The sequence below is a fragment of the Platalea leucorodia genome, assembly GCF_965183815.1.
Source record: "Platalea leucorodia genome assembly, chromosome: 13".
Classification (NCBI taxonomy): Eukaryota; Metazoa; Chordata; class Aves; order Pelecaniformes; family Threskiornithidae; genus Platalea; species Platalea leucorodia.
In genome coordinates, this window is record NC_138835.1 from 16,675,622 (window position 1) to 16,700,253 (window position 24,632).

At 57.7% G+C, this 24,632-nt stretch overlaps 1 protein-coding gene across 1 annotated transcript in view; it reads right to left on the reverse strand.

The window, feature by feature from the left end:
- NOL4L (nucleolar protein 4 like) overlaps positions 1-24,632 on the reverse strand; it is a gene marked incomplete at both ends in the record, with an annotated part of 60,832 nt that overhangs the window by 13,230 nt on the left and 22,970 nt on the right. The window contains 2 exons of the mRNA XM_082326326.1: positions 4,078-4,219; positions 21,689-21,798. Coding sequence (XP_082182452.1) covers positions 4,078-4,219; positions 21,689-21,798 — 252 coding nt within the window. The remainder of the gene's footprint in view (positions 1-4,077; positions 4,220-21,688; positions 21,799-24,632) is intronic.

Here is a 24,632-nt window from a genome sequence, read left to right on the forward strand (position 1 = left end):
AGGGGCGACGCTGCCAGCCAAGCGAGGATGGCACGCCGGGACCTCAGCTGGAAGGGCATCTGTCCCAGCATGGTGCCATGAAGCCACCCCATGCCCCCTGTGCAGGGAAAGCAGATCTTACACCCAGGAGCTTCCCCTGCTCTTCAGAAGGCTCGGGCAGGATGGGCTGAGGAGCAGCAACCCCTGCCCGTGGGCTGAGTGCTGCTCCTGCGCGATGGAGCGCGATGTACGGCCAGGGACGAGGCAAGATGTATCCCATTAGCGGGCAAGACGGAGGCATCTTCTACATTAGTTCAAGCGCTTTGCCATGTCACACACACCGGGGTTTCGGGGCTCTGCCTCCTGCTTTCTTTCCAAGGGCACTGCACTCACCAGCAGGCCACAGCACCCCCGTGGTGGGGCACCCTGCACAGCCCCACGCACCAGACCAAACCGGGCCGTTTCCTAATGCTGCGCTCGCGTGTGGATGCAGACAGGCTCTGAGGATGGACAGACTCCAGCTGAAACTGCTGTGGCACGGCAGGGCCAGGCACCGGGACCTGCGCTCAGCCGGGAGCGGGCACGGGATGCCTTCAGGGACGGTGACAGGCACAGGGGACAGCGAGACGGCGCGGCATTCAGGGTCACTTTGCTCCGAACGTGTGCTGGCTCCCGCAGACGCGTCCCTCCAGGATGTCCTGCACAATAGCTCCGCTTCAGCAGCAAAGAGCCCGTGTTGATCTTGCTGTCGCTTTGGGTAGCCGCCGGCTTCCTGCGGGCATGTACGCTGTGAGCAACATCCGATGGGGAAGGGACGTTGCAGGGAGCTTCACGTTTTCCGTGCTGGGGCCCGCAGGATGAGTAACAAAGGAAAATGGAAGGAGCGAGTGTGTGTGTGTCGGCGTCGCTGCTCAGAGCCGGCCGGCGTGTCCTGCATCCCGCCGCGCGCCCGCCAACCCAGCGGGAACCCCGGCTCTGCGGGCGACGCTCTCCCAACGGTGCCTTCTCTGTCCCTTGCCCACCCAAGTCATTAGGTCTAATTTGTTCTCCCTGCTGTTCCAAGGGCTGACGCTGGTTGCAGCATGGCTATACTGGGCCAAGGTTTCTGGGCACAGAGACAAAAGAAGGTGTTGGCTTTCGTCCTAGCTGCTTTTTAGCTCTCTGAAGATTTAGCAGATACCTGCATATCACAGCACGGGACGACAGCTCCCTGCTCTCCCGCCTCTCTGGATTTCATACCGCTCGGCTCGTATGCCATAGGAGAGCACTTGCTCCTCCCAAGCCCCTGAAAGACCTGGAGTTGGTGCTTCGGTACTTCAACCGAGACTTTTTTAACAAGTGTGTCAGATGATACTGCTCTCCTACTAGGCAACTCTTCATTAAAACTTTATACTTTGGGAACCCTTTCACAGAAGACACACTCCAAGCGTCCTGCCCGTCGGACAGCAGCAGGCGGGAGCAATTTAGTAACGCAAAGGGATTTCCAGAGGGAGGAGAGCATCGAGTCCTGAGCCTGCTCCCGACCAAAGGAGGCGGCGTGCGACCAGGCCCCGCTGCGGCGCCGGGATGCTCGGAGCCGAGCCCAGCCCGGCTGCAGGGGAGGCGCGGGGCTCGCTGCGGCACTGGCCGCCTCTCCTACAACTGGCGGCAGAAGGCTGGGGCTCTGCGGGGCTGCTGCGGGGCACGGTGGACAGCTGAGCGCAGGAGACGTGGATAAACAGCCAGTTTTGGCCTGGAGTACTCTGACCAGCGCCCTTGGGCTGCCCTGGGCGCCCTGGCCAGCTGGGCTCCAAGGAGCGCGCAGTTCACACGGGCTGGTTACTCCCATTGAGTTGATTTCCTTGGGAAAGCGTTGCATGTGCTCAGCCTTAGCAAGCCAGCGTGAACCCGGTAAAACACATTTCCTTCCAAAAAAAAAGATCTTTCATGGGTCAAGAGAAGAGGAAACTGAAGAGTGCTCGACACTTTGATTCATGCACATTCCCTTCCCTGCGCCAGTAATTTGCCTTTGCTCTCACGCCGTGCTCCTTCTCCACGCCGTGCTCCTCTCCTCTAACCGCCCGCTGCCCTCCTGGGCTGCTCCATCGTCCTTCTTCCCTTCTCAGCCTCGCGCGTGCTTCAGTCCTGGGTGGGAGCCGTGGTTTGGCAGAGGGACTGGCGCGAGGCCTTTCACCCCAGCGGCAATAGCCTGTATTTTAGAGCTCCAATACAGGACACGGACATTCACCACAGTGACAAAACCTCTTTTCAGTCCCATAAAATGCCGCCTGAAGTATGACGACCTGATGGAAATCCCAGTCCCTGGCTTCTTCTTGATGGGTCTCGTTAGTAGCCCTGGGCTTGGCTTGCTTCCTCTTCGACTCCATCACTTCTCATCTGCCAAAGTCTGCCTCGTTTAGCCTCCTACCGACCCTGGGCACAGCCCGGGACCCTTGCCTTCCTCACAAAAAGGAAGGGACTATTTGTGCCTTATTGCTCACCACCGAACCTTACAGCAGAAACTGAAGGAGCCAAGAAGGGCCCCAAAGAGGACACCTGCTTCTGGAGAAAAACCAGAGGGCGTGAAAAATCGGAAGCATTTCCTAAGAGGGCAGAGAGGGAGAGAGCGGATTTAGCTTTAGTGAGAACATCTTGATTTGCCTAAATACCTGAGTCCCTTATTAAATTGCTGTCCTGTTGAATGATAGTGTTCAGCAAAGGGATCAAAACTGTGTCATTCTAGATTGTAAATGAGACTTGGGAATTCAGTGGTGAGGGATAAGCCACAAGCCCAAAATGTCCTGACGGGAGAATGGCAAAGTTCAGGGGGCACGGAGAGACCCGGCCAGGCCACAGGTACGAGAGGCAGCGCTCGCTCGGGGCGGAGGTTGCAGCCTGGTCCCGAAGAGCCGAACGCGTCTGATGTGAGCAGCTGTGTTACCGTCGAAGCACCCTTCCTCCTGCCACAGGCACAGCCGCGCTGCCGGGCCCTGGGCGAGCAGAAGTGCCGCTGGCGTCCCGCCGCACGGGGAGATGGTGCCGCGCAGGCAGGTTTCACATCCTCGCCGAGGCCGCCTGACTCCCGGGCCAGTGCACATTCGTTAAAAACAGCAGTTTCTCAAAACTGCGGATTTGCAACAGAAACTGAAGTGCCACAACACGCTGGACTGAAGACAGCAGCGTCCTTGCTATCCCTGCTGTCCCTGCCGCTGGCCACACAAGCAACTAAAAGCCACCCCAGGGAGATCTGCCAGCACAAAAGCCCTTTCTTTCCTCCGGGGTGGGTTTCCCGTCCCCTTCCTTACAGCAGCACCAGCCCAGCCCAGGTTGTCCCTCGACTCTTGCTCCGTTCCCGCTCTCCCAGCAGCGGCCAGGCTGGGGACAATGAGGGATTCAACCTCTTGAGCAACAGTCCAGCCACCGAATCCTTCCAAGCATCACAGAGATGAACTCTGACCTGAACTCGTACTTCTACCATTTATTTACTTGCTCTTTCATTTTAAACTAGCACGTTTCACAGAAGCAACACAGCACCTCTCTTCACCGAACGCTTCCTCCCACCCATCCCATGTGTGCCACCTTCAGCCCCTTCCCACCGCCTGCCTCGAGTGAGGAGACACCCACGTCCACCCCGCGCTCTCATCGCTGCCGGCTATCGCAGATTACGCATTTCTTGCCTGGGGGATCCAGGACGCTGCTAAGGTGCAGCTTTCCAAGCACGGAAAGCTGCAACCTGTATTGCGAAGCCTTGGCATCCTCCCTGCGGCGGGGCAGCACGCAGCCCGCGGTTCAGCAGTAACGGGGCTCTCCTCGTCACACCCGGGGAACTACAACCTGGCGCCTTAGGAGAGAATTTGGTGTCCTCTTTCTGGAGGAGCTGGGAGCCGGGTCCCCGCACAAGGACCATCAGCTCCGAGCTGGAGAGGGCCCTGGCTGAGCAGGAACCTAGAGGCTAAATGGGAAGGACTGGGAGTCGGCACTGCTTCGAAGCCTGTCCTGATATGAAATCTATCCTACAGGTGGGACACCTGATCAGAAAGGACTGGTTAATGTTTAATAAGTCACAAAAACATCCCGCGGCAGAGGCGCAGAGCGCTTCCCTCCCGCTGGGGCACTCACCGTCCTCCTGGCCGTGCAGGTTCTGCGGGCTGCGCATGCTCTCGTCCTGGCTGGGGCTCAGGCTGGAGTTCAGGTGCTGGTCAGCTGAGATCCATGTGGAGTCGTTCATATCAAAGTCCTCGCTGCTCACCGATGTCTCATCCTGGAGGCAAGCAGGAAAGGGTTAACTCGCCGTGCTATTTTCTTTCCTCCTGTCTCTGGCTTTAACATCTCCCCACGCACTCCTTCCTAAAAACCATTCGGTGGGGCAGCTCCTGCCCCCCAAGAGCGCTTGCTCGTGCTCCCCAAGGCCGCGGCGAGCAGCCCTTCCCTCCGGCCGGGCTGGAGGGGGACCCGGGCTCTGCTTCCTGCCTGAAGACGTGCCTGAGCAATGGCACTGTCTCTAATTGAGGACAATTAGAAAGAGCTCGCATCCTGTAGGAGCGGATGGCTGAGCCCTGCAGTTTACCCTTTAATCTCCATCCACCCCAGCGTGTTTCTGGCGAGGCAGCGGCATGCGGGAGCTGAGGACAGGGTGCAACTCCAGTGAAATGGCTCCATAAAACACCTCGGACGTTTTTGAAATCAAATCATCCGCTGCCCCGGGAATCACCAGAGGACCGGGACGGGCAGGGAATGGCCGGTGGGGCAGATCCGGATAGCGGCGCCGATCCCCACAGACCTGCACTGCCTGACGCTGCAGATCGGGCTCCTGGAGCGCAGCCCCGCAGGGCCGCTCCTCCAGCCCTCTCCGAAGGGACATGGCCTCTGTACCCTGACCAAAAATGACGATGTGCACCTTGGGAAGGGGCTGGGGAGCGAGGTCCCCAGCGAGGCAGGGACGCCCCGGCTCGGGCCAGGGAGCCCGGCCAGCCACCCGCTCCCCGACGGCATAGATGACATTCCTCTCTCCCACTCCTGCAGCTGAAAGGACATTTTCTCTCTCCCTCTCTCTCCCTTCTCGCTAACCTTTACAGCACTTCGAGACACAGCCCTTGGATCGCTTCCAGCGCCGGAAAGGTCAGCCACAGGATTTCAAAACCATCATCATAAAGGCAGCACTGAGATCCTGAATGAGAGGAGGGGCTGCGGGACCTCCCCGGGCTGAACTCTCCCAACACGCGGCGCGGGAGGAAGCAGATACGTGTCCCCGTATGAACACGGTCCCGCTGGTGATCCCTTTATCTGCCTTCCTCTCCCCGCTCCCCTCCCAAAGCAATGGGCAGAGACTGCATCCAGAGCCCTGGGGTGCAGGGGAACACCAAAAATGTTTCCAGAACCGCTTTCAACTGCCCTTTCCTTTGATTGAAACATTTCAAAGCCTTGTAAACTCTCTGCTCTTATTTTTTTTTCTCCCCCTGGTCCTCAGATAAAATACAATCCCCGCTCCCTTTCCTTGTAAGAAGCAACTGGCAAGCACCCCTCCAACCTACGCCTGCGCCTCATAAAAACTGCCCTGTCTGGCTGCCGCTGGCTGACAGTTTTTATTGTGAACAAACAAATGTCTTTAAAGACAGGTTTGTGCTTTTCCTCCCCGCTCCTCGTCCCTGCAGACACATCTGCTGGCTCAGGGCTCGCGCCCGCCCCCAGCCCGCTCCCTCCATGTGCCTCCCGGGGAGTTTCCTGGAATTTACGGCTTGTGGAACCCTGCACGCACCGATGGACGGACGGACGGACGGGGCTCAGCAGCCCCACGCCCGCCCACCACCGGGACAGGAACACCCCGACCCCCGGACCCACCGGCGCTGCCAGCCCCCCGCGCCCAGGCCAGGCAGAGCAGGAGAGGCGGGAGGCAGCGGGGAGGCGCGGCGTCCCCCGGCTCAGCACCGCACCGCTGCCACGCCAGCCACGGAGCACTCCTGCCTCTCCAGAAACTCCATCTTGTACGTACGGGAACAGAACTGCAAAGGTCTCCCTGTTGCAAACTATAAATAGTCTCTTTATTGTAAGCATTTGCAGGGAGGCAGCCACCCTAATATCTGGCCTTCTTCACAAGGCTTACTCAAGATTACTGTCAGAGCTTAAGAGACGAACGCAAATGCCAAGGTCCTTGCTGCCCACAGTCTCTCACCTGGCCGGTGAGGAGGAGGAGCCCCGGGAGCGACCCGCGATGTTTTCGGCAGGCGTCCGGCTCAGGCGCAGCGCCTGCGGGGCTCCGCTGGGGAGGACGCCCAGCCTCGGCGCCCAGACCGCAACCTGGGAGGCATCACGCTCTCCGCGCACTCCCGCGCGGTGGAAAAGCGGCGACATGAAGGATGCCTCGCATGCACATGCTATGTGAAGTGCTTTATAAATGTGTACAATTCTCTCAAGGTGCAGTAACGTTCGCCTATTATTAGAAATGCTCTGCGTATCAAACCAGAAACTGGTAAGCTATAAATGACTCCAGTCAAACAAGGCCGTCGCGCGTTCACGAGTCCAGGATCCGGCCACCAGCAGAAAGCGCAGGCTGCTGCTGCGGGACCCTGCCCGGCGGCCCCGGCACCGTGTCCCCAGCGTCACCCCCCGCTTTCCAGCCAGGGCCTGCTGCTTTCCAGCACTAACTCCCTGGCCAAAACGCCAACGGGACAAACGTCCCGGCAGCGCACAGCTCCCGCAGCACAGCCCACCCCAAGGGAATGCAAAGCCGACCGTGCAGGCGGCGGCGGGGTGAGCCCTCCACGGCAGCGGGGAGCAGCCAAAGCCGGCGGTGGGAACCGCCGAGAGAGCATCTCCGCTGCCCGCAGGCTTGGGGCAGCTCCCGCAGCTCTGCCCACGCCGTGGTGCCCCGGGAGCTCCTCACACCTTTGCGCCTCCTCCCTAAAGCAAGAGAAAGGTCCCGAGCTCGAGCGCGGCTCTGGCCATCCCCGTCACCGCGGCTCTGGCAGCCTCCGCTGCCCCTCGGCTGCATCCCTCGCTGCTCGCTGGGACACCAGAGGCCACCAGCAAGCTCCCTCCTCAGGACACCCCTCGGAGACCAAAGCTGAGCGTTGCGACCTCCTCGTGCTGCCCGTCAGTGCCAGCGGCAACTGCCGGCACTGCCCCGCTCGCGCCAGGGACAATCCCAGGGACGGGAGGCCCCGGCAGCAATGCCCAGAGCACCGGCTGCCCAGCCCCGGCCCAGGACCGGCACCATTTCGGTCTGCTGGAGCGGTGGGATGGCAGCGCAGCACACGTCCCGGCACCAAAACACGGGACACCAGAGCGGGATCAAACTTTCTGACTGGGCAGGCAGCTCTGAATTTCCGCTGGATGCCAAGAACCTGGCTGAAGGCTGAGCCGCGAAGCGGGCTGCGCCGTCCAGCCAAACAAGGAAGCGTTTCTGAACAGCAGCAACAGCTACGACTCGGAGCAATACGGTAAATCTAATCTACCCTTCCACCCTCTTTTGGCTTGCAAGTCAGGCAGCTCATTCTTTTTCCTCTCTGGGTTCTCAGGAGAATTCTCTCTGCTAATTTCTTCTTTCCTGTAAACAAACTTCAAATGAAACTTTCATTAGAAAACAGAACACAATCCATTACCAGTGCCTGTCTCAGGACCAGCCGCCTTTTGCCCAGTTCCACGCCACTCGTGGCACAGATGGAAGCGACGGTGGCCGCCCCAACCAGCCAGCCCAGAGCTGAACCCCGAACCCCGGCACCGCCGCTGCCGCTCTCCTCCTTCCTGCCTTTCCCAGCTCTCCAGAGAGATCTCCTCACCCCGCAGTAAAGTCCCATCGCTTTGTTTCCAACGTTCAAGGGATTGAGCGATCAAGGGTCAGGCAACGTGCGTGCAGCTCCTCTTCTGCAAGGGGAAGTCGGATCCTGCCGGTGCATTCACAGGCCACACCCAAACATCGGAGCAGGGCTCCCAGCACCGCGCAGGGTTTGGAAAACAACATCCTTGCTCCTCTCCTTATCTACAGTCCAACATTCACAGCTGCTCTGCAGACACTTGCAGCCAATATTTTCTAAGCGGCAAAGGCAGACGCTCACATGTGCAGGGCTCACACTCTGCATTTCTGTCCCACTTTCCATTCACCAATCTTCGAGCACCGCGCGTGCACGCGTCTGCTGAGCCTCTCAACTTCCCTCCGAGTTAGAAAAGTATTCTTCCTATTCTAGAGCTGGAAACCCCGGGTACCGACAGCCGCCCCGGCTGGCCCAAGGACACAGCGAGTCGCTGGCAGATCCAGGAACACAATCGAGAGCTCCGGACCGCGAGGCTTTAACTGCCAGGCAGTGTTTCTTCACCGGCGGCTCTCCTTCCTGGAGAACCACCTCCCATCGCGCGGGCTGGAGCAGGGCAGGGGGGAAGCTACTCTTATAACCGTATCTCGTAAATATATGCAAGGCTATCGGTAACCTGCTTGTTTTACAGCCAGGCTCAGTTTCTTGGGGAGTGCCTCGCAAGTCTCTCTCCGGTCATCGACACGCTGTGCCTCACGCTTAATATTCCAGGCTCTGAGTCGCAGGATGGTTTATTTTCTCTCTTAGAGTCCTTTTATTTCAAAACGCGTCCTTTCACGCCACAGCCTACTATCCCGATGGGATTTCCTTCCGTGGAGCAGGAGCCGAGGCTGTGCGCCACGCAACCTCCCCAGCACGCAGCCACGCTCAGCTTCCCACCAGAAGCAGTCGTGTTTTTAGAGTCAACAAAAGGCAACGCGTGACCGCCAGCCCCCGGAGCCGCTGCACCGCCGTGCCAGCGCGACCTGCCCGGCACAGGCAGCCCCCAGCCCCGCCAGCCCCGGGCCGGGGCAAACCCCGCCGGCCGCGGCAGCGGCACGCTGCGCGGGGACGCGCTCTCAGGAAGGCAGCCTCATCTCCGTCTCAGCAACTGTTTAAACCCGGCCCTCTGAGCATGCCAAGAAGGTATTGAACCAGATTTGACCCTAACTTAACCAGTTCGGCGCAGAGAAAGGCTTGCTAATGGAAGATAAAACACCCCGGGTCAAAGATTGATACTGCAGCCGCACATACGGTGGTGGTCATTGCTTCAAAGAGCCCGAGAAGCCTTAAAGCACAAGGGTGTACGCTGGCTGCGGTGGCAGCGAGCTGTGACTGCGCTGCCTACTCGCGTGTGCAATTCGCACACCAAACAGAACATCCCCAGCGCTCTTTGTCAGGTCACTTACGGCCTCGTTTTCTGCAATTTCTGCTGGTTTCTACGGGACGCGGCAAACCCCAGCATGCGTTAGTTCCCAAAAACGGGCACAAGAGTTAATTTAAAAGGCGAACGGCAGAGGAAGGGAGGGTCACCACCTCCTCCCCCTCCCCCGGAGCCCCTCTCCGGGGACCCCCGGCGCCCCCAGCCCCGGCCGCGCCGCGGGGGAAGGTCCGGCGGCCGCTCCTGCTGTTCAGCGGGGAGGTGCTGAAGGCGGGGGCGGGGGGTCCCGGGCAGCGCGGCCCCCCCGGGCCCCGCACCCGCCTCCCCCGCACCTGAACTCGCTCCCAGCCGGGCAGGGCTCTGCTCCCCGCGGCGAGGCGGGGCCGGTGCCTGGCCGCCCGGTGTGAGGGGCACCCTGCGCTTCCCCGGGCGCCGGGGGGGGCCCGGCTCCGGCGGGGGGCCCCGAGCGGAGCCGCACGGCGGGGCCCGCGGGACCCGACGCCTGCCCGCGCCGGGACGCGGTTCCCACGCGTGTCCCCCCGCGGCGGCGAGGAGCCGGGCGCGCATCCCGGCCCCGTCCCGCCCCCCGCCCGCAGGTAAATAGACAGAGCCGCGATGGAGACCCGCTCCCGGCGTGTGCGGCGGGGACTGACACGTAAGTAGGGCTTTACCTCCAGGGAGGCGGCTATTTCCAGCACAATCCCCGCCCGGAGCCGGGGCCGGGGCGGCGATGGCGGCGGCGGCGCGGGGCCGGTGCCCGGGAATGGATGGGGCCGGAGCGCTCCCGCCGCCGCCTCCTCCCACTTTCTTCCCCGCTTTTGTGCTCTTCCGGGGAAGGGGGAGCCGCGCCGGGCGCCGGGAAGGGCGCCCCGGCCTCCCCCCGCCGCCGCCGCCGCCGGCCGGGCGACCCGCAACTTCCCGGGGCCGCGGGGCCGCTCCCCCCGGAGTTGGGGCAGGACCCCGCCGCCGCCCCCCCCCCCGCCCCGCCCCGCCTCCCCCCCCCGCCCCCCGCCCCGCAACGCCGCGGCCGCGTGGAGCCCCCGCACATCGCCCCCCCCGCCGCCCCCCGCCCCGGGGCCGGGGCTGCCGGTACCGGAGCCCCGCGGGCGGGCGCCTACCTGGAGCGGGGCCTGGGGCCTGGCGGCCTGCGCCAGCCCGGCGGCGCGGCTGGGAGAGCGGGGCGGAGGGACGGAGGGACGGAGGAGGGAGGGGGCCCGGGCTGGCGGCGCTCCGGAGAGGCTGACAACCAGCTGCTGCCCGGGGAGAGGGGCCGGCGCTGCGGAGCGCGTCACTCCCGGCTCCCGGGGGGGGGCACCGGGGAGGCGGAGGGGGGCGAGCGGGGCCCGGCCGCGGGCGGCGGGGGCGGGGGCGGGGGAGCGGGGCCGCGGGGGGCGGGCGCACGGGGCCGGGCGCGGCGGGGGGCGCGGGGAGCCGCGCCTGGAAGAGCACATTGTGGAGGGCCGGGGAGGGCCCTTCCTCCGGGGGAAGAGACAATGTCCAGGGCCGGGCGCCTGCTGGAGAGCCGCGGGAATGCACGGCGCGGCGCGGCGCGGCGCGGCCCGGGGGCTGCAGCCCGCCCGGGCATCCTCCGCTCGGCGCGGCCCGGGGGCTGCAGCCCGCCCGGGGACCCGCAGCGCGGCAGGGCTGGGCACAGCACGGGGGGCTGCAGCCCGCCCGGCTCGGCTCGGCGCGGCCCGGGGAGCCGCAGCCCGCCCGGGGACGCCCGGCTCAGCCCCGGGAGCTCGGGGCCGGGCAGCGCCGGGGTCCGGCCGGGCCGCGGGGCGCAGGTCGCGGGAGTCCCGGAGCGGGGCACCCCGCGGCCCCCTTCCCGCGCCCGGTGGGCGCAGCGGTGCCCAGGCCCCGCGCTGCCTCCTCTGCTGAAGCCTTTTGTTTCAGACGATTCTCCCTGTCGCACGGTGGGAGCAGGAGGGACCCGACTCTGCCAGCAGCAGCATCGCTCAGCGCTGCAGCCTCTGTCTGAACGTTGGATCTCGGCTGTCGTTAAATCAGCGGCGCTTCGGGGCAGCTCCTTGACAGCAAGGCTGCCCCCCGAGCTGGGCCATGCCCCCGGCACAGCCCGGCGCAGGGCACCATGCCACCAGCTCCCTGGGAGGGCTGGGGACGCTGGGGCCCGGCTCCGGGCTGGGGACGCTGCGACCCGGCTCCGGGCTAGGGATGCTGGGGCCCAGCTCCAGGCTGGGGATGCTGGGGCCCAGCTCCAGGCTGGGGATGCTGAGGCCTGGCTCCGGGCTGGGGATGCTGGGGCCCAGCTCTGGGCTGGGGATGCTGCGACCCTGCTCTGGGCTGGGGATGCTGGGGCCCAGCTCCAGGCTGGGGATGCTGAGGCCTGGCTCCGGGCTGGGGATGCTGCGACCTGGCTCCAGGCGGGCAGCACGTGGTGTCCTGGCATCCCCCGGGACGGTGCCTGCTCCCGAGGGCAGCAGGTCGGTGACCCCCCGCCTGGCTGGGGATCGCCGCGATGGGCGCCAGCATCCCTCTCCCCAGCCCATTTCGTGTCTCTTGCTGTTTAATGGTTATGAAGGAAATTTTTACGAAATAACCCAAGTGTAACGGATTCAGCGGCGGAGCCTGCGGTAGGCCAGTGCCAGAGCCGAGGATGGGAACTGCCACATTCATGTTTATGGCTTGTTAGTGCGGATGTCCAATTATGATGTTTTCTACTCCAGCGTTAACCACTTCACTGCCAGAGAAAGCGTGCAAGGGAGGAGGGGCGGCTCGGGAAGATCCGAGGCTGGGGTGAAAATGGGTATCGCTGGGTATTGCATCTCCACCTCCTCCAGGTTGATCTATGGAGCCAGAGGCTGAAGGGCGAGAGCGGAGCCCTGGGGGCCTCCCGCGCTCCCGCAGGAAGCGGCCGGCCGGGAGGGCAGCGGGCTGCGAGCCCCCAGCCGCAGGGGCCTGCTCCGCGCTCGCTTCCAGCTCAATGGCTGCTGCTCCTCCCTGAAGCTAAAATAAAATCCTGACCATTTAAGGTGAACAGGAGACTTGCCGTGGACCTCGGCGGAGCGGGCTTTTAACCCCTTCCCAATGCTGGGCTTTGTTTACTCCTTGCGCTCCCTCCGGCTTCGAGCTAGACCCGCTTAAAGCCCTTTGGGAGAGCGGGTCCCCGTGGGAGCGAGGCGCCGGCCCCTCTCCTTGGAGAGCTGGCAGGGGACACAAACCAGCCAGGGTGCGAGCTGGGAGCACAGTCACTATTCTGCGCTGCCTCACCATGTGGACGCTTATTTTATACTAAGTGCCTTTGTGTGGGTTAGGTTAATCCACTTTGGAAATGGATTAACCTAAATTTCACATCGGCAAACTTAGTGCCGAGCGGCCGCGTCCACGCAGGGAGCGAGGGGGGAACAGCAGTTCAGCCATGGGCAGGAGCTTCTCCCCGGGCCGGGGAGGGGTCCTGACCCCCAGGGGGTCACCGCCGTTACAAGTGGGGTCACGAGCCCGACAGAAACGCAATTGTTTGTGCCAGCGCTCGGGGTCAGGAGGCTGGCAGAAGCGGGGCTCACCGGCGGAAGAGGGGCCGACTCCAGAAACAGCCAGGGAAGCTTTGGGAAACGGCACGCCAAGCTCCTTTCTAGTGGGTATTTTTCGGATTCAAATTATCTAGGGGGGAATAACTGGCAATTAGCTATAGAATCGGTCATAATAATCTATCAAGTTGTCAGGAACAGGGGTAAGTGCCTTACGGGATTACATGTTAAGAAAAAGCCACCATAATAAACCAGTACTACTGTTATTGTATTATATATATAATATACATCAAATATATTATTTATAAGACGCTTCCTCCCCTCTCTCCTCGCAACGCGTTCGTTACTTCTGGTCCCTGCAAACCCCTTCACACGGACACAGACCTGCCCATGCAGAAAACCGGGGGCTCCCTGCCGGGCTGTGCTTGCCCGGGCAGGGTCCCCTCGGGTGCCACCGGAGCCTGAGCCGCGGGTCCGGAGGAGAGCCGGGGGCTGGCTGGGACGCCCCTGCGTACCAGGCAGCGACGCTGCCGAGGGAAGCGCTAACGATGCCCTGACCTCATCTGTCGTAATTTCCTAAGGCAAGGCTCTGCAAGAATACCAGGGCTGCTGTCAAACCCAGGAATAAACTACATTTAAGGCGCTTCGTAGGAGCTTAATTGCATAGTTGTGTCGTTGCTGAGTGGGGCACAGCGATCTAGTGGCGAGAGCAGGGGACTGCAGGACGGCCGGATCTGGCCATCACGCCAGAGGAGTCACTGACTCATGCGCGACCTTGTGCGAGTCACTTGACGTTCTTGTGCCTCTGAAAAGTAGGTTAAATAACAAATGGGACCTCCTGCATTGGGTCCTCCGTCACCATCGAACCCCACCGGGCAACAAGCATTAAAATGCGACTCTCTCAGGGGCGAGGCCAGTAAGGAAAGGGGGGCAAGAGGGACGGCGCTGCGGAAGAGCTGCCGAAGGAGGGCCCCGGTCGCGTGGCACGAGGGGGATACGCAGCTTTTATCGACAGCGCATTTTAACTTATCTGGCAGCCAGAGCAGAGCCAGGAAAAAAAGGAGAGTACAGATTTGGGAAAGTTTATTACAGACCAGATTTGTTGTGGGCTGAGGGCTGTATTCCCACTTCATCTTGGTCGCTCCTTCTGTAAAAGCAGCAGTTGTTAGCATCTGGCATATGCATGAATAAAAGGGGTTTTTTCCCAGGAGCCGAGCCCCAGAGATGGGAAGGAAATGCGGCGCCGTGCTTCACGGGGTACACCAGCCGCTGCCAGGGAAAGGGGCAGGGAAGGAGCTGTTTCTGTGGGCGGCCTTTGCCTTCCCCTGAGCACAGGGAACGGGTGTTTGAGGGGACAGGTCGATCGTGGCCAAGCATCCCCTAACGCTTCTTGCCAAAGCCTGAACGCACAGCACCGGCAGGAAGGTCTGCATTGCGCTACACACCGAGGATGACCCTCGCAGCTTCTCTCTTGGCCACCCAGATCAGAATCGAGCCAACACAAACAGAGCCACCGCTAGACCCATTTTAGCCGTTCCCAGACCGTACCGCGTTTTTCAGAATCCATCTTTGTGAGTAAAACCGACTCCTCGGAGACGCGCAGGCTCCTTCTGCGCGCACAGGGCTCGTGACGCGGGTCTTGGGAGTCCGCGCAACCAGGCAAGGTGCAGGCCTGCCCGCGCAGGTTTAACAGCAGCGGAAACAAAAGCAAGTACACGATTCAAGGTTAAAAAGCTGAACCACACAGCTTCATCTTCTATGATAACGGAAATCATTAATAATAGTTCGCGCTCTCAAAGTAGTTGCCATCCAAGCTCTTGAAGAGCTTTATTAGTGAGCGAGACCTCAGAAGTCTCTCCAAGGTATTATCCCCTTTTTAAAGGGAGAAGGCAATTAAGAAGCAGCCATTTGTGTGACTTGATCAAAGTCAACACGCAGCACGTCAGCACCTGGGCTTGTGAGACGATGCAGAAAACCTCGCCCTGCGAAGCTTTCCACAGTACGGGATAAATTTAACTGGCTCCATGAGACTATGCCACGGATGTTAAATGCTTCCATCACCGTGCGGTACAGGACTCTACTTTTTCCCCTGGGAATGTTTCCTAGCCCCACTTTACAGGACCCGAACCAAAACTTTGTTTCCAGTTCTACTGGGAACATCTGCCTTTGATGCTGGTTACCACACGGGGAGCGGGCAGCATCTCTCCTCACCAAACACGGGAGGCACTTGGAAGAAATGATGAATTAAAGAAAGACAATGTGGTTTCTGGCCCTACTCGTTCCGTGTGCCCAGAAACAGGCTCAAGCCGCTCGGCTTCAGCGGGGTGCTCGGCTGGGTACCGCGCAGCGGGGGCGGGCGTGCGCGGAGCAGGGCGACCCGTTCCAGTCCCGCGCGGGTGGAGCAGCCCCAGCGCGGAGCGGCCTTGCCGCGGAGAGCGCAGGGAACCCACGCGGCCTTTGCGTGGGCCAGCCGGTCCGGGACCCGATGGCCACGTCGGTGCAGTGCTGAGCTCCGTGGAGTCACCGTCACCAGCCCCGGGGACTCCACGCTCCCCAGCCAAGTGCCACCGGCCCGTCCTTCCTCCCGGGCACCCCCACCGCAGGCTCCTGCCGCCGGGTCGCGGCTGGTCTGCCGTGCCCTGCTCCTGCTTGATCCGACCCGGCCCTCGCCAGCATGACACCCACGGCTCCGCCGAGAGTGAGACAACCTGAACATCCCCCAGCCGCTTCTCCGGGGCCTTAGTTGAGCTGTACAACACCACGGCGAAGCGAACCGAGCGTGGGAAAGGGACCAGCTTCTCTCCACTGGTGCACAGCTACCAGTGAGGAACACGGACCAGACCAGCCGCACACAGCAACAAACGCACCCGAGCAGTTCAGGAGGATGAATTGTGCCTAGCATCACTGGAATCGGGCAACGCCGCTTTATTTAACACCTCCTTTCCTACAGAAAATAACGCAATTTTCCCCAAAACTCCAAAGAGTCAGGGCCCTGGCATCACATCTCATCTGAAGATGAAAGCTGCAGTGGCAGGATTTATCCCAGCCGGCCCAAGTCCGGGTCTCAAATTGTTTGCTTGCATTGAGCGTTGCATTGAACAAACACAAAGCTCACCTGACGCAGCTACGCTGGGGAAAATGCTGTAATATCTACACAACGGGAAAGAAAAGCTCTGAAGTTTTTACTAGCTGGGAACGTCAGAGTTAATTCCAATAACAGAAATGAGTTGACCTTCACTGAAAGCAAGGCATTCACACGAGTCTGGAACCAGGCTAAATGGTTTGATCATCTGACCTCCTGCATCTCATGAGCCATCAAGGCCAAGGCTGGAAGCTTGCTGAACTATCTTTGCTAGTGAAGAGCGCTGTTATGACGGCCGGACCTGCCTCCCCGCTTTTGCCTGGACGAAGTCTGTCATTTAGGGCTGAATTTAAATGTGTCCGGCAAAGCCCGCTTGCGCCAGCAGAAGCGGCATCTCCACTAGAGGGCTTTGCTGATGCCGGCCTCGGAGCGAGCCGTTACCGCACAGATTAAATCTGTATTTCCAACAGCTACGGTCACGGTGCCTCTGTGCGTACGGCCAATGTTCCCTTTTCTTCTGCGTGTAAGGGTGCATTCAGGGAACTTCTCTAGTGCTCAAAAATGTCTTAAAAATTAACATCAGAGAACCAAGATCTTCCCAAGCCTAAGAAAGGCCTCTTGAATGAGTTATCTCATCAAGTTGATTCAGAGGTATTTATTCCTGAAGATGTTTAACACCCTCTTTAATGGACTGGGAAGTACCTTATCATCCTCATGTGATGCAGGCGCATCATCCCACTTCCTTCCAAATCCTGACTGCATGCTTCTGCCTTCTCTGCCCATCCAGGAACACATACAGCCTTTCTTTGGGATCCCTTCCCTAAGCACTCGAACAGATAAATCCAGGTCCCGGATCTCGCACAGCAGCCGCCAGCTCTGCCAGATTTGGTTCTGGTCTCTGGACTGTGTGAAACGAGATGCCTGCAATTCTCACTAGTGAACTTAAAGACTGAAAATGAAAAGCTAGCGTGCCCTCTCCTGCCGCCGCTCGCTCCATCCTCTGCTGCCTCCCCCGGCCCAGTTCGGCACCCCCAGGATTAGCGCGGAGATGGAGCCGAAGCAGAAGAAGCAAGCGAGCTGCCAGGGGAAGATGCATTTTAGCTCTTCTGGTGACATCGGAGCCTTCTGAGACACTGAAGCGAGCAAACGCAATAACGTGCGGACGGGGGAGACGGCAGAGTGGGAGGAGAAGGACTTAACGTTGCAGACCAGGCTCTGCTCACGAGGCTCCGTGAGCTCCCAGATCCCGCAGAGGAGGCTCGAGCCTCACCAGCATCCGCGGAAGCCAACTCCCTGTACATCCGCGGGATCCGAACCCCCGCGTCCCCCTTCCAGGATCACCCGCTGTTTGCGTTATTGCTTGAAATCGTGTTTTGAAAACCACTTCACTTCCACGCACCGTCACGCGCCCCAGGTCTGCAGGGAAATTACTGGAGGGGTGGAGCGTGTGGCGGTGCAGGACAAGGCCCTGTCCCGCTCAAGCGCTTACAAGTCAGCGTAGCAAAGCCATAGCAGCAAGAAAAGCGCTCGTGCTGTTTCCCGCCCAGGAGCAGCTCCTGCCACTCACTGATTGCATGACCTCTGTCAGCACGCATTGCAGCGACCTTTGAAAATGGTCCTGTGCCATTTGAACCTGGTTACGCGGCCCTGGACCGGGTCTGCCAAGGTAGCAGCAACATCTCCAGCGCAGAGAGCGAGTCTGGCATTGCATGGATTTCTCCTTTCAAAACCTCCATATTCCACCAGCCGCCAGTGGAAATCATACCCCCAACAGCGTGGCATGAAAATAAATCCAAGGCTGGGTCTGAGTAAGATGGAAAAGAGTGTCTGGAAAATGACTGCAATAAACTCGAATAACCGATCATTTAAAAACGCTAATATTCATCTTTTGAAAATGAGGTGGAAGGATCATTATAGATAAATATCAAATATCTTCTTTTCATTCCTTTTCGCTGCTAGATTGGGAAGGTCAGAAGTTCAGAGACGCTTTAATGCCTCCGTGGATACCCTGAAACGTGGCCAACTCGGCCCCCTGGGGAAAGGGTACGGGGCCCGATTCGCCTCACACATCCGAGAACTGGTATAAAACGGGAACGAAGGAAGACTCACACCCCAGAGCTCCTGCGCGTTCTAGCGAACCCAGTTTAAGCAACATGGGTCACGGCTGTTTTCCGTCATGCCAGAATAAATGCACCGACTCCAAGAAAGCCATTGCAATACATTCTGCAGGATCTCTTCCTTTTGTGAGCACCCGAGTCAAGAGCTCCTCTCCTGTTTGGCCCTAAGCAGAGATAAAACGCGTTCTCTGAGGCTCTTCTGGCTGTGCTTCCTCGCGGGGACGCTGCTGCCCTAATACCGACGTGCTTAACAGCACGAAGACATTACAGCTACCTGCACACTTTTTTTTCCTGAATAATGACGTTAAAAGGCCGCTTTGGCATAAATTCAGTTGTTGTTACCCCAAGTGAAGCAAGTTCCTCCTGGTGCTGCTGCAGACAAATAATTGCTTTTGGCAAAAGCCAAGCCGAACACAAGTCCGTTGATTAATTTATTTCTATTATCACCACCAACTGCTCGCGAGCGCAAGGCAGTGAGGTGGCGTGGCAGCAAAGCCGAGCCAGAGAGGAACCGATATCGTTTTGTAAATGCTGATATATAAAAACTGTGCAGTGTGTATTTGCGTAGTGCAAACAAACTTTAAAAGCCGGTTGTATTTTCTTCCTTTTTGCATTTGTAGCAAAGTCAGAATTATTTCTGTCATCTTTGGAGGACTTTTGCAGTTTGTAAACACCTGGAACCCCAACAGCTCCAACTCCCCGGCCCCAAGGCTCCCTCCCTGGGGAGGGGGAGAGCAGCAGCCCCTCTTTCACGGCCCATGCTCCGCAAAGCCTGCCAGGATCCTCCAGGAAAAAGGACAGCGCTGGCGCGTTTCCCTCGCAAAGTATGAAGAAGGGAAAAAACAGCAGGGGAACGCTTGGTGGAGGGACCTGAAGCCCGGTATTGATATTATTACACACAATTTCTTCCCGTAGACTTCAGCGTTAGCAGCTCGGGTACAGCCACAGCTGCGTGAGGAGCGTGGCGCTTGCTTCCCCAGGGGAAGCCGGGGACTGTCCCGTGTCTCGGCACCCACGGCACCCGAGTCCCGCTGGATTTTCTCCACCGGGTCCAACCACCGATATCCTCTCCAGACTGCCGTTACCTCCAGGTGTGATGGAAAGCTTTAATGCTTCAGAAGCCTGAGCAATAAGACTGATCTTTTGTTATGTTGCTCTCAGGAATCACTTTCAGTAACACACCGAACGGCAGATTTTACTTCTTCCAAATAGGTTTTTCCCTTGGCTGCTACCGCTTGAAAAGCTTAGAAAGCTGCGCTGCAACACACCGATGAGAGCTCGGGAAAAGAAAAACTTTAGGGGCAGGGAATAACATCGAGCCGTTTGATTTATGATCTAAACCAACAACTGCTGGTTGCCTCAGCTGGTCCCTTTTTTTGTTCTCGTATGACATATGCTTCTATTCCGATCTTAGCGAGCTTCAGGAGTATTCGTGTTAGCAGCACGTTATACCCACCTATCTAGCGACAGCTCCAGTGCAAACTGCTAAACCAAAATTCAGGGTATCAACTTCTCAAATCTCTAAATTACCAACCAAAGTTCTCAAAACAAGCATCCCTAAGCGTGCAGCTTCAAAACTCAAGATTCAGTACTAAAGCCTGCCAGCTTCTGGGGTGTTTTTTATTACGGAAATAAGATCAAACTGCAAGTCCAGTTTTCTACCTGTAGAAACTGGGTACAGGAGTTTAATGAAGCTTCATAACACACTTGAACAGAGCTTTGGAGCCAAGAGGAGTTGGTAGAAAACACATAAATGGTAACTAGACAAACCTCTCAGACCGTCCTTTTGTATACATCAAACTCAACCCAAAAGAACCGCCTCAAACCCTGAGAGCACGGTTAGCCTTCACGGCCCGCTGGGCCCTCAGCCTCGGTGAAGAACAGGTCGGTAGCCAACGGCACGGGCCACGGCAGGGCCTGCAGTCTCAACGCCTCCCTGCTAGGAGCTGCACCGAGACCCAGCAAACACTTTGCACAAGCCAAAGGCGGTTGGAATATGTCAGCTCTCCATCCTATGGACCCAAAAGCGGTCCAGAAACAGCCATCAGATGCCACAAAGTGGCACATCCACCCACTCCATGCCCCTAGCCTAGCCTAGCCCATTTCAGCCCAGCCCAGCCCAGCCCAGCCCAGCCCAGCCCATTTCAGCTCAGCTCAGCTCAGCTCAGCTCAGCTCAGCCCAGCCCAGCCCAGCCTATTTCAGCTCAGCTCAGCCCAGCCCAGCCCAGCCCAACCTATTTCAGCCCAGCCCAGCCCAACCTATTTCAGCCCAGCCCAGCCCAGCTCAGCCCAGCCCAGCCCAGGCTATTTCAGCTCAGCTCAGCTCAGCCCAGCCCAACCTATTTCAGCCCAGCCCAGCCTATTTCAGCCCAGCCCAGCCCAGCCCAGCCTATTTCAGCCCAGCCCAGCCCAGCTCAGCCCAGCCCAGCCCATCTCAGCCCAGCCCATCTCAGCCCAGCCTAGCCTAGCCCAGCTCAGCCCAGCCCAGCCCAGCTCAGCCCAACCTATTTCAGCCCAGCCCAGCTCAGCCCAGCCCATCTCATCTCAGCCCAGCCCAGCCTATTTCAGCCCAGCCCAGCCCAGCCTATCTCAGCCCAGCCTATTTCAGCCCAGCCCAGCCTATCTCAGCCCAACCTATTTCAGCCCAGCCCAGCCCAGCCCAGCCCAGCCCAGCCGCCCCCCGGAGCTGTCCATAGTTCTACCGCCCGAGCACAAAACCTGGCACACTGCAGCCTTTCACGTTTCAAAAGCTGTAACATAACCTACTGCAAACAAAACTTTAAACCCACCCAAGCGCCCAACACGTGCAAAGGCCAAGAGCTCCAGAACACCGAAGTGCTTCCTGTCAGGTGCCATTTTGTCCTCCAGCAAGAAGGTTTCGCTGCTGAAGCGACGGAGGAGCTCGGTATCTCTCCGGCTCCTGACAGCAAACCCACATCTGGCATTTTACACCCTGGCAATGGATGCTCTAACCAACGTCCCTTCAGGGTGCCACGAGATAAAAGTACCCACTGAGCGCAGCTTCACAGTTCAAGCTATCAGCAATGTTTTCCACCACTGCACGATGCAAAGTCTCTCACTTCTTGCAACTGGCAGTAACGCAGGAGATCAGATTCAGGTTTCAGTGTGCTGGAAAGAAAACCCAGCACTGGCTTCCAGTGCAGATTGTGGGGAGCAAGTAAAACACACTTTTCTTTTTATAGACTGTTTCCATGGTGCACAGAGGTTCCCATTGCTAATTCTGCAGCTGCAGAACTTCAGAAAATTGCACAGCCTGGGTATAATCCTGTGGCAGCCTGCCCCATCCATTCCCAGACCAAAATCCAGTGGCTCACACCCTCATCAAACACCTGAGCCTTCTCCCACTTTGACACGGGAGCGGAGTGGCTGTGGCTGAACTTCCTCAATTGCCCATCAGTTTGAGAGCGCACCGGAGCAACCGAAGCAGGGTCTGGGTCTCAGATCCCGTCCGCTAAAGCTCCCAGGCAATCGGGAGGAGGTAAAGAAACAAATTCCTATGTGCCATATTTATTTTTAAGACGATTTCTTAGAAGAACTGTACGGCTAAAGAACGAGCAGACTGTTACAAGCAATAACTGCACCAACTCCACCTCTGCTCCTCTCCGCTGACACGACGCTGAAGCAGCCCCGTTTGCTTTCTCCAAGCCAGAAGATCAGAGGCGCGCTGCCCTCCCAGCTTCCACGCACCAGCACTCGCTGTACTGGGCCAGAGCCTGACCCGCCTGGACAAACCAGCCGTTTCCAAAAGCGTCCTCCAAGAATCGATGTGCCAAGCACCAGCCGCTGCCTTCACCCCGTCAGCACGGGCAGAAACCCGCTCTGCGCCTCGCGCCGCCCCGCGCCCGGGCGCGACTCACCTGTTCCTGCGAATTCATCACCCGCAGCTTCATTTGCTTCAGGTAGGTAGAGGTGAGGGGCATGTTGTAGTCAATGATCCCAGAAACCAAAGAGGAAGGTGGCTCGCTCTCTGAAGAACAGAGGAAAAACTTTATTTAGAGACAGGGATGTGGAAGCCCAAGCCTGCGATGTGTTCTCATACTCGTTAAGCGGACGTATTTAGAAGCACTTTGAATCCCTAGCGAGAGCTGGTGCCCGCTGAGCTGAGGTTCCTATAAGAACATGACCCCACCAAGAACATAATTACAGAACAGATGTTGTTGTGCAAAAAAAAAAAGCATTGCTGTCACCTGCGGAAAAGACTACACATAATATACAATTTTTCAGTCTACCGAACTAGAATGTAGCAGAGGAAGAAAGCGAGTCTTGCCGATGCCTCAGAAGCACTTCCATGCAAATGGGATTTATGCAGAGGTTGATGAACACGAATATATTTGCAGCTTGCTTTAGCATTGCAAAGTCTTGCCAATTTTGCTGGGATTCCCTCAGGTAGGAGTTAACATTAAGGCAACTTATTAAGTATCTCTATCTTATGATGAAGATTATTTTTAACACCCTCATTAAAACACAAACTTAATTTTAAAAATCTTTAATTTAAATTGTTCCTGTTGATTCCTCTGGCTGCATCATATTGAGCTCTAGAGACCACTCTAGATTCAGACCGCTCCTGCAGATCGTTTTGTCTAGCCAGACCAGAAAAGTCCCCATAAAGCAAATTCTCAGTGATTTTGCTGAATTCTCAAAGATTTGTCAGCTCTGCCATCATCTGGAAAGCGAGCTTAAGCAACAACGGACAGGGAAGAAGGATTTCCAGGAGCTGAAGGTGAACCGATGGTGGGAGGTTTCCATTCCTGTCCGGGAATCTCCCTGGCTGGCTTGCATTTTCTGGGGTCACTGGTTTCACAGGCACCTCTGACACAGCCCCGTGAAAAAAGAGCCTTCCCAAAATGTTTTACAGCACCTTAGAAAACCCATCAACCCAAATATAATGGGCCTGCTTTCCAGAAATGCTGAATATCAAAAAATCCCAGCGAAACTCAGCAGACCTGAAGATGCTTCACCCCTCTGGAAATACCAGATCGATCGTGTCTCATTAAGAAATGACCTGACCCCAAAACTGTCTGTAACCGACTTAAACATCGCATAGGTTTTGCAAATCTTCTGTACCAAGAGCCTACTTAGGGCCCAGGGAAATACACTGGTTTTTTTCCCGGTCCCTCCAGTTCTCCCCCGGGCAGCCGAAGCATTCCTGCCCGTGGGCGCGGGAAAGGGTGGCCCGAGCTGCTCAGGCCATCAGCTCCCTCAAATCTGAAGGTGCAAAGCTTTTAGCAGCCTCACAGACCAATTCCTCCCTTCTTCCCCCATGGCTGTGTGTCGCTGGTCTCCGTCACGCTTCGACCTATAGATTGATTAAGAGCACTTCTATGCCTTTATATATTAAGCACCCAAAATAACCCGTTATTCTACTGTGCCAGGTTGTTATCTTGCGATGAAAAGATGGTAAAATCCCAGCGCAAGGGGCGCTTCTCCCAGCCTGGTCCTGTGGCGAAAGGGGAAACAGCTCCCAGGAACAAAACCTGCCCCCCCCCCAGCCGGGCTGGGGCCATCGGTATTTGGGGCTTTAAGGAGTTTCGGAAGGCGTTTGCTAGGAGTAACAAAGGTAGAGCCGCTCTGTCCCTGAAGCAGGGCGCGGACGAGGCGAGGCCTCCGAGGATGCTCTGCGCTCTCCCGCCATCCCCCGCCTCGCAGCTCAGCGCTGCAGAAACGGAGGAGGCTCCGCTCGGCACCCTCACACGGGGAGGACGCGGAGGCAGATGACCTCCGGTGCTGAGATTCTGCCTGAAACCATCCCGATGTAAACCTGGAATAATCCCATTAGCAGCCACAAATTTACTGTGAATTTGTGCCACTGCAACAGATAAGAGCTTGGTCTAAGAAACCAAACCCTTTTTTTTTTAAGCTAACTGGGAAAGAAAGAAAACCTTTGTTTTAAAAGGCCTGGGGGACGCCACCGCCACGGGAATAATCCTCATATCCTACGTCACAAGGGGGTTGCTGGAATCCTTCAGCTCATTTTTCAAAAAGCTCTCTCTATCACATGCCCCATGTGCCGGACATACAGATGGAACAGGCAGAATGGTCTAAAGTAAAACGGTTTCGATCCTAATTCCACACTTGTATAACTCCACTGGAATTAGTCCTAATTTAATAAGAGCGTAAAGCGATCACAGTGAAGTCCAGCGACGTTCAAAGTTTCCCATGAGCAAGACAATTTGCTTTTATGAATTAGGTGGGTGCCCTGCAGGGTTGGATGTCAGATACGTTTAATTAGGGATTTTTGTGATCACAAATGAAATGTGTTGAGATTTGTTTAATAGACGAGAGAAGCAGGAAGAGACAGGAACGACTCAAATTTTTTCATCTTACTGAGTTGAACTTTACCTATATATGCTCGTATGTGCGTACGCATGTGCGTACACCTAGGTAATTCTTCTATGACCCCAATGTTTTTTCAGGTGATTTGCTCCCGATAAATTCCTGAATAGGTATTAGTGAAATCAGAGACTCTTCCCCCTGCAAAAGTTACCTTATCTAATCTACCTCATGCATTTTCACGGCTACTTAGTCACTGTTTAGGTACTATTCAGAGCAGAAGGGCACTTCTCTCCTTCCATTCCCGGTGGGTACCAAGCAGGACTTCGTATGTACGGGATCCTTTGTTTGCCTGTTTGATTAATTTTTAGGGGAACTGGTAAGGGAGAAAGCTTTATGACAATAATATATAATTTATATTAATGTGTACATTTGCTCAGGACAGCCAGACCTCAGCCCCGATCGTGGTTCCACAGCTAGGGCTGCCCTGGGGAGGACACTCGGCACCTCTGAGCTGCCCCGAGGCGGGAC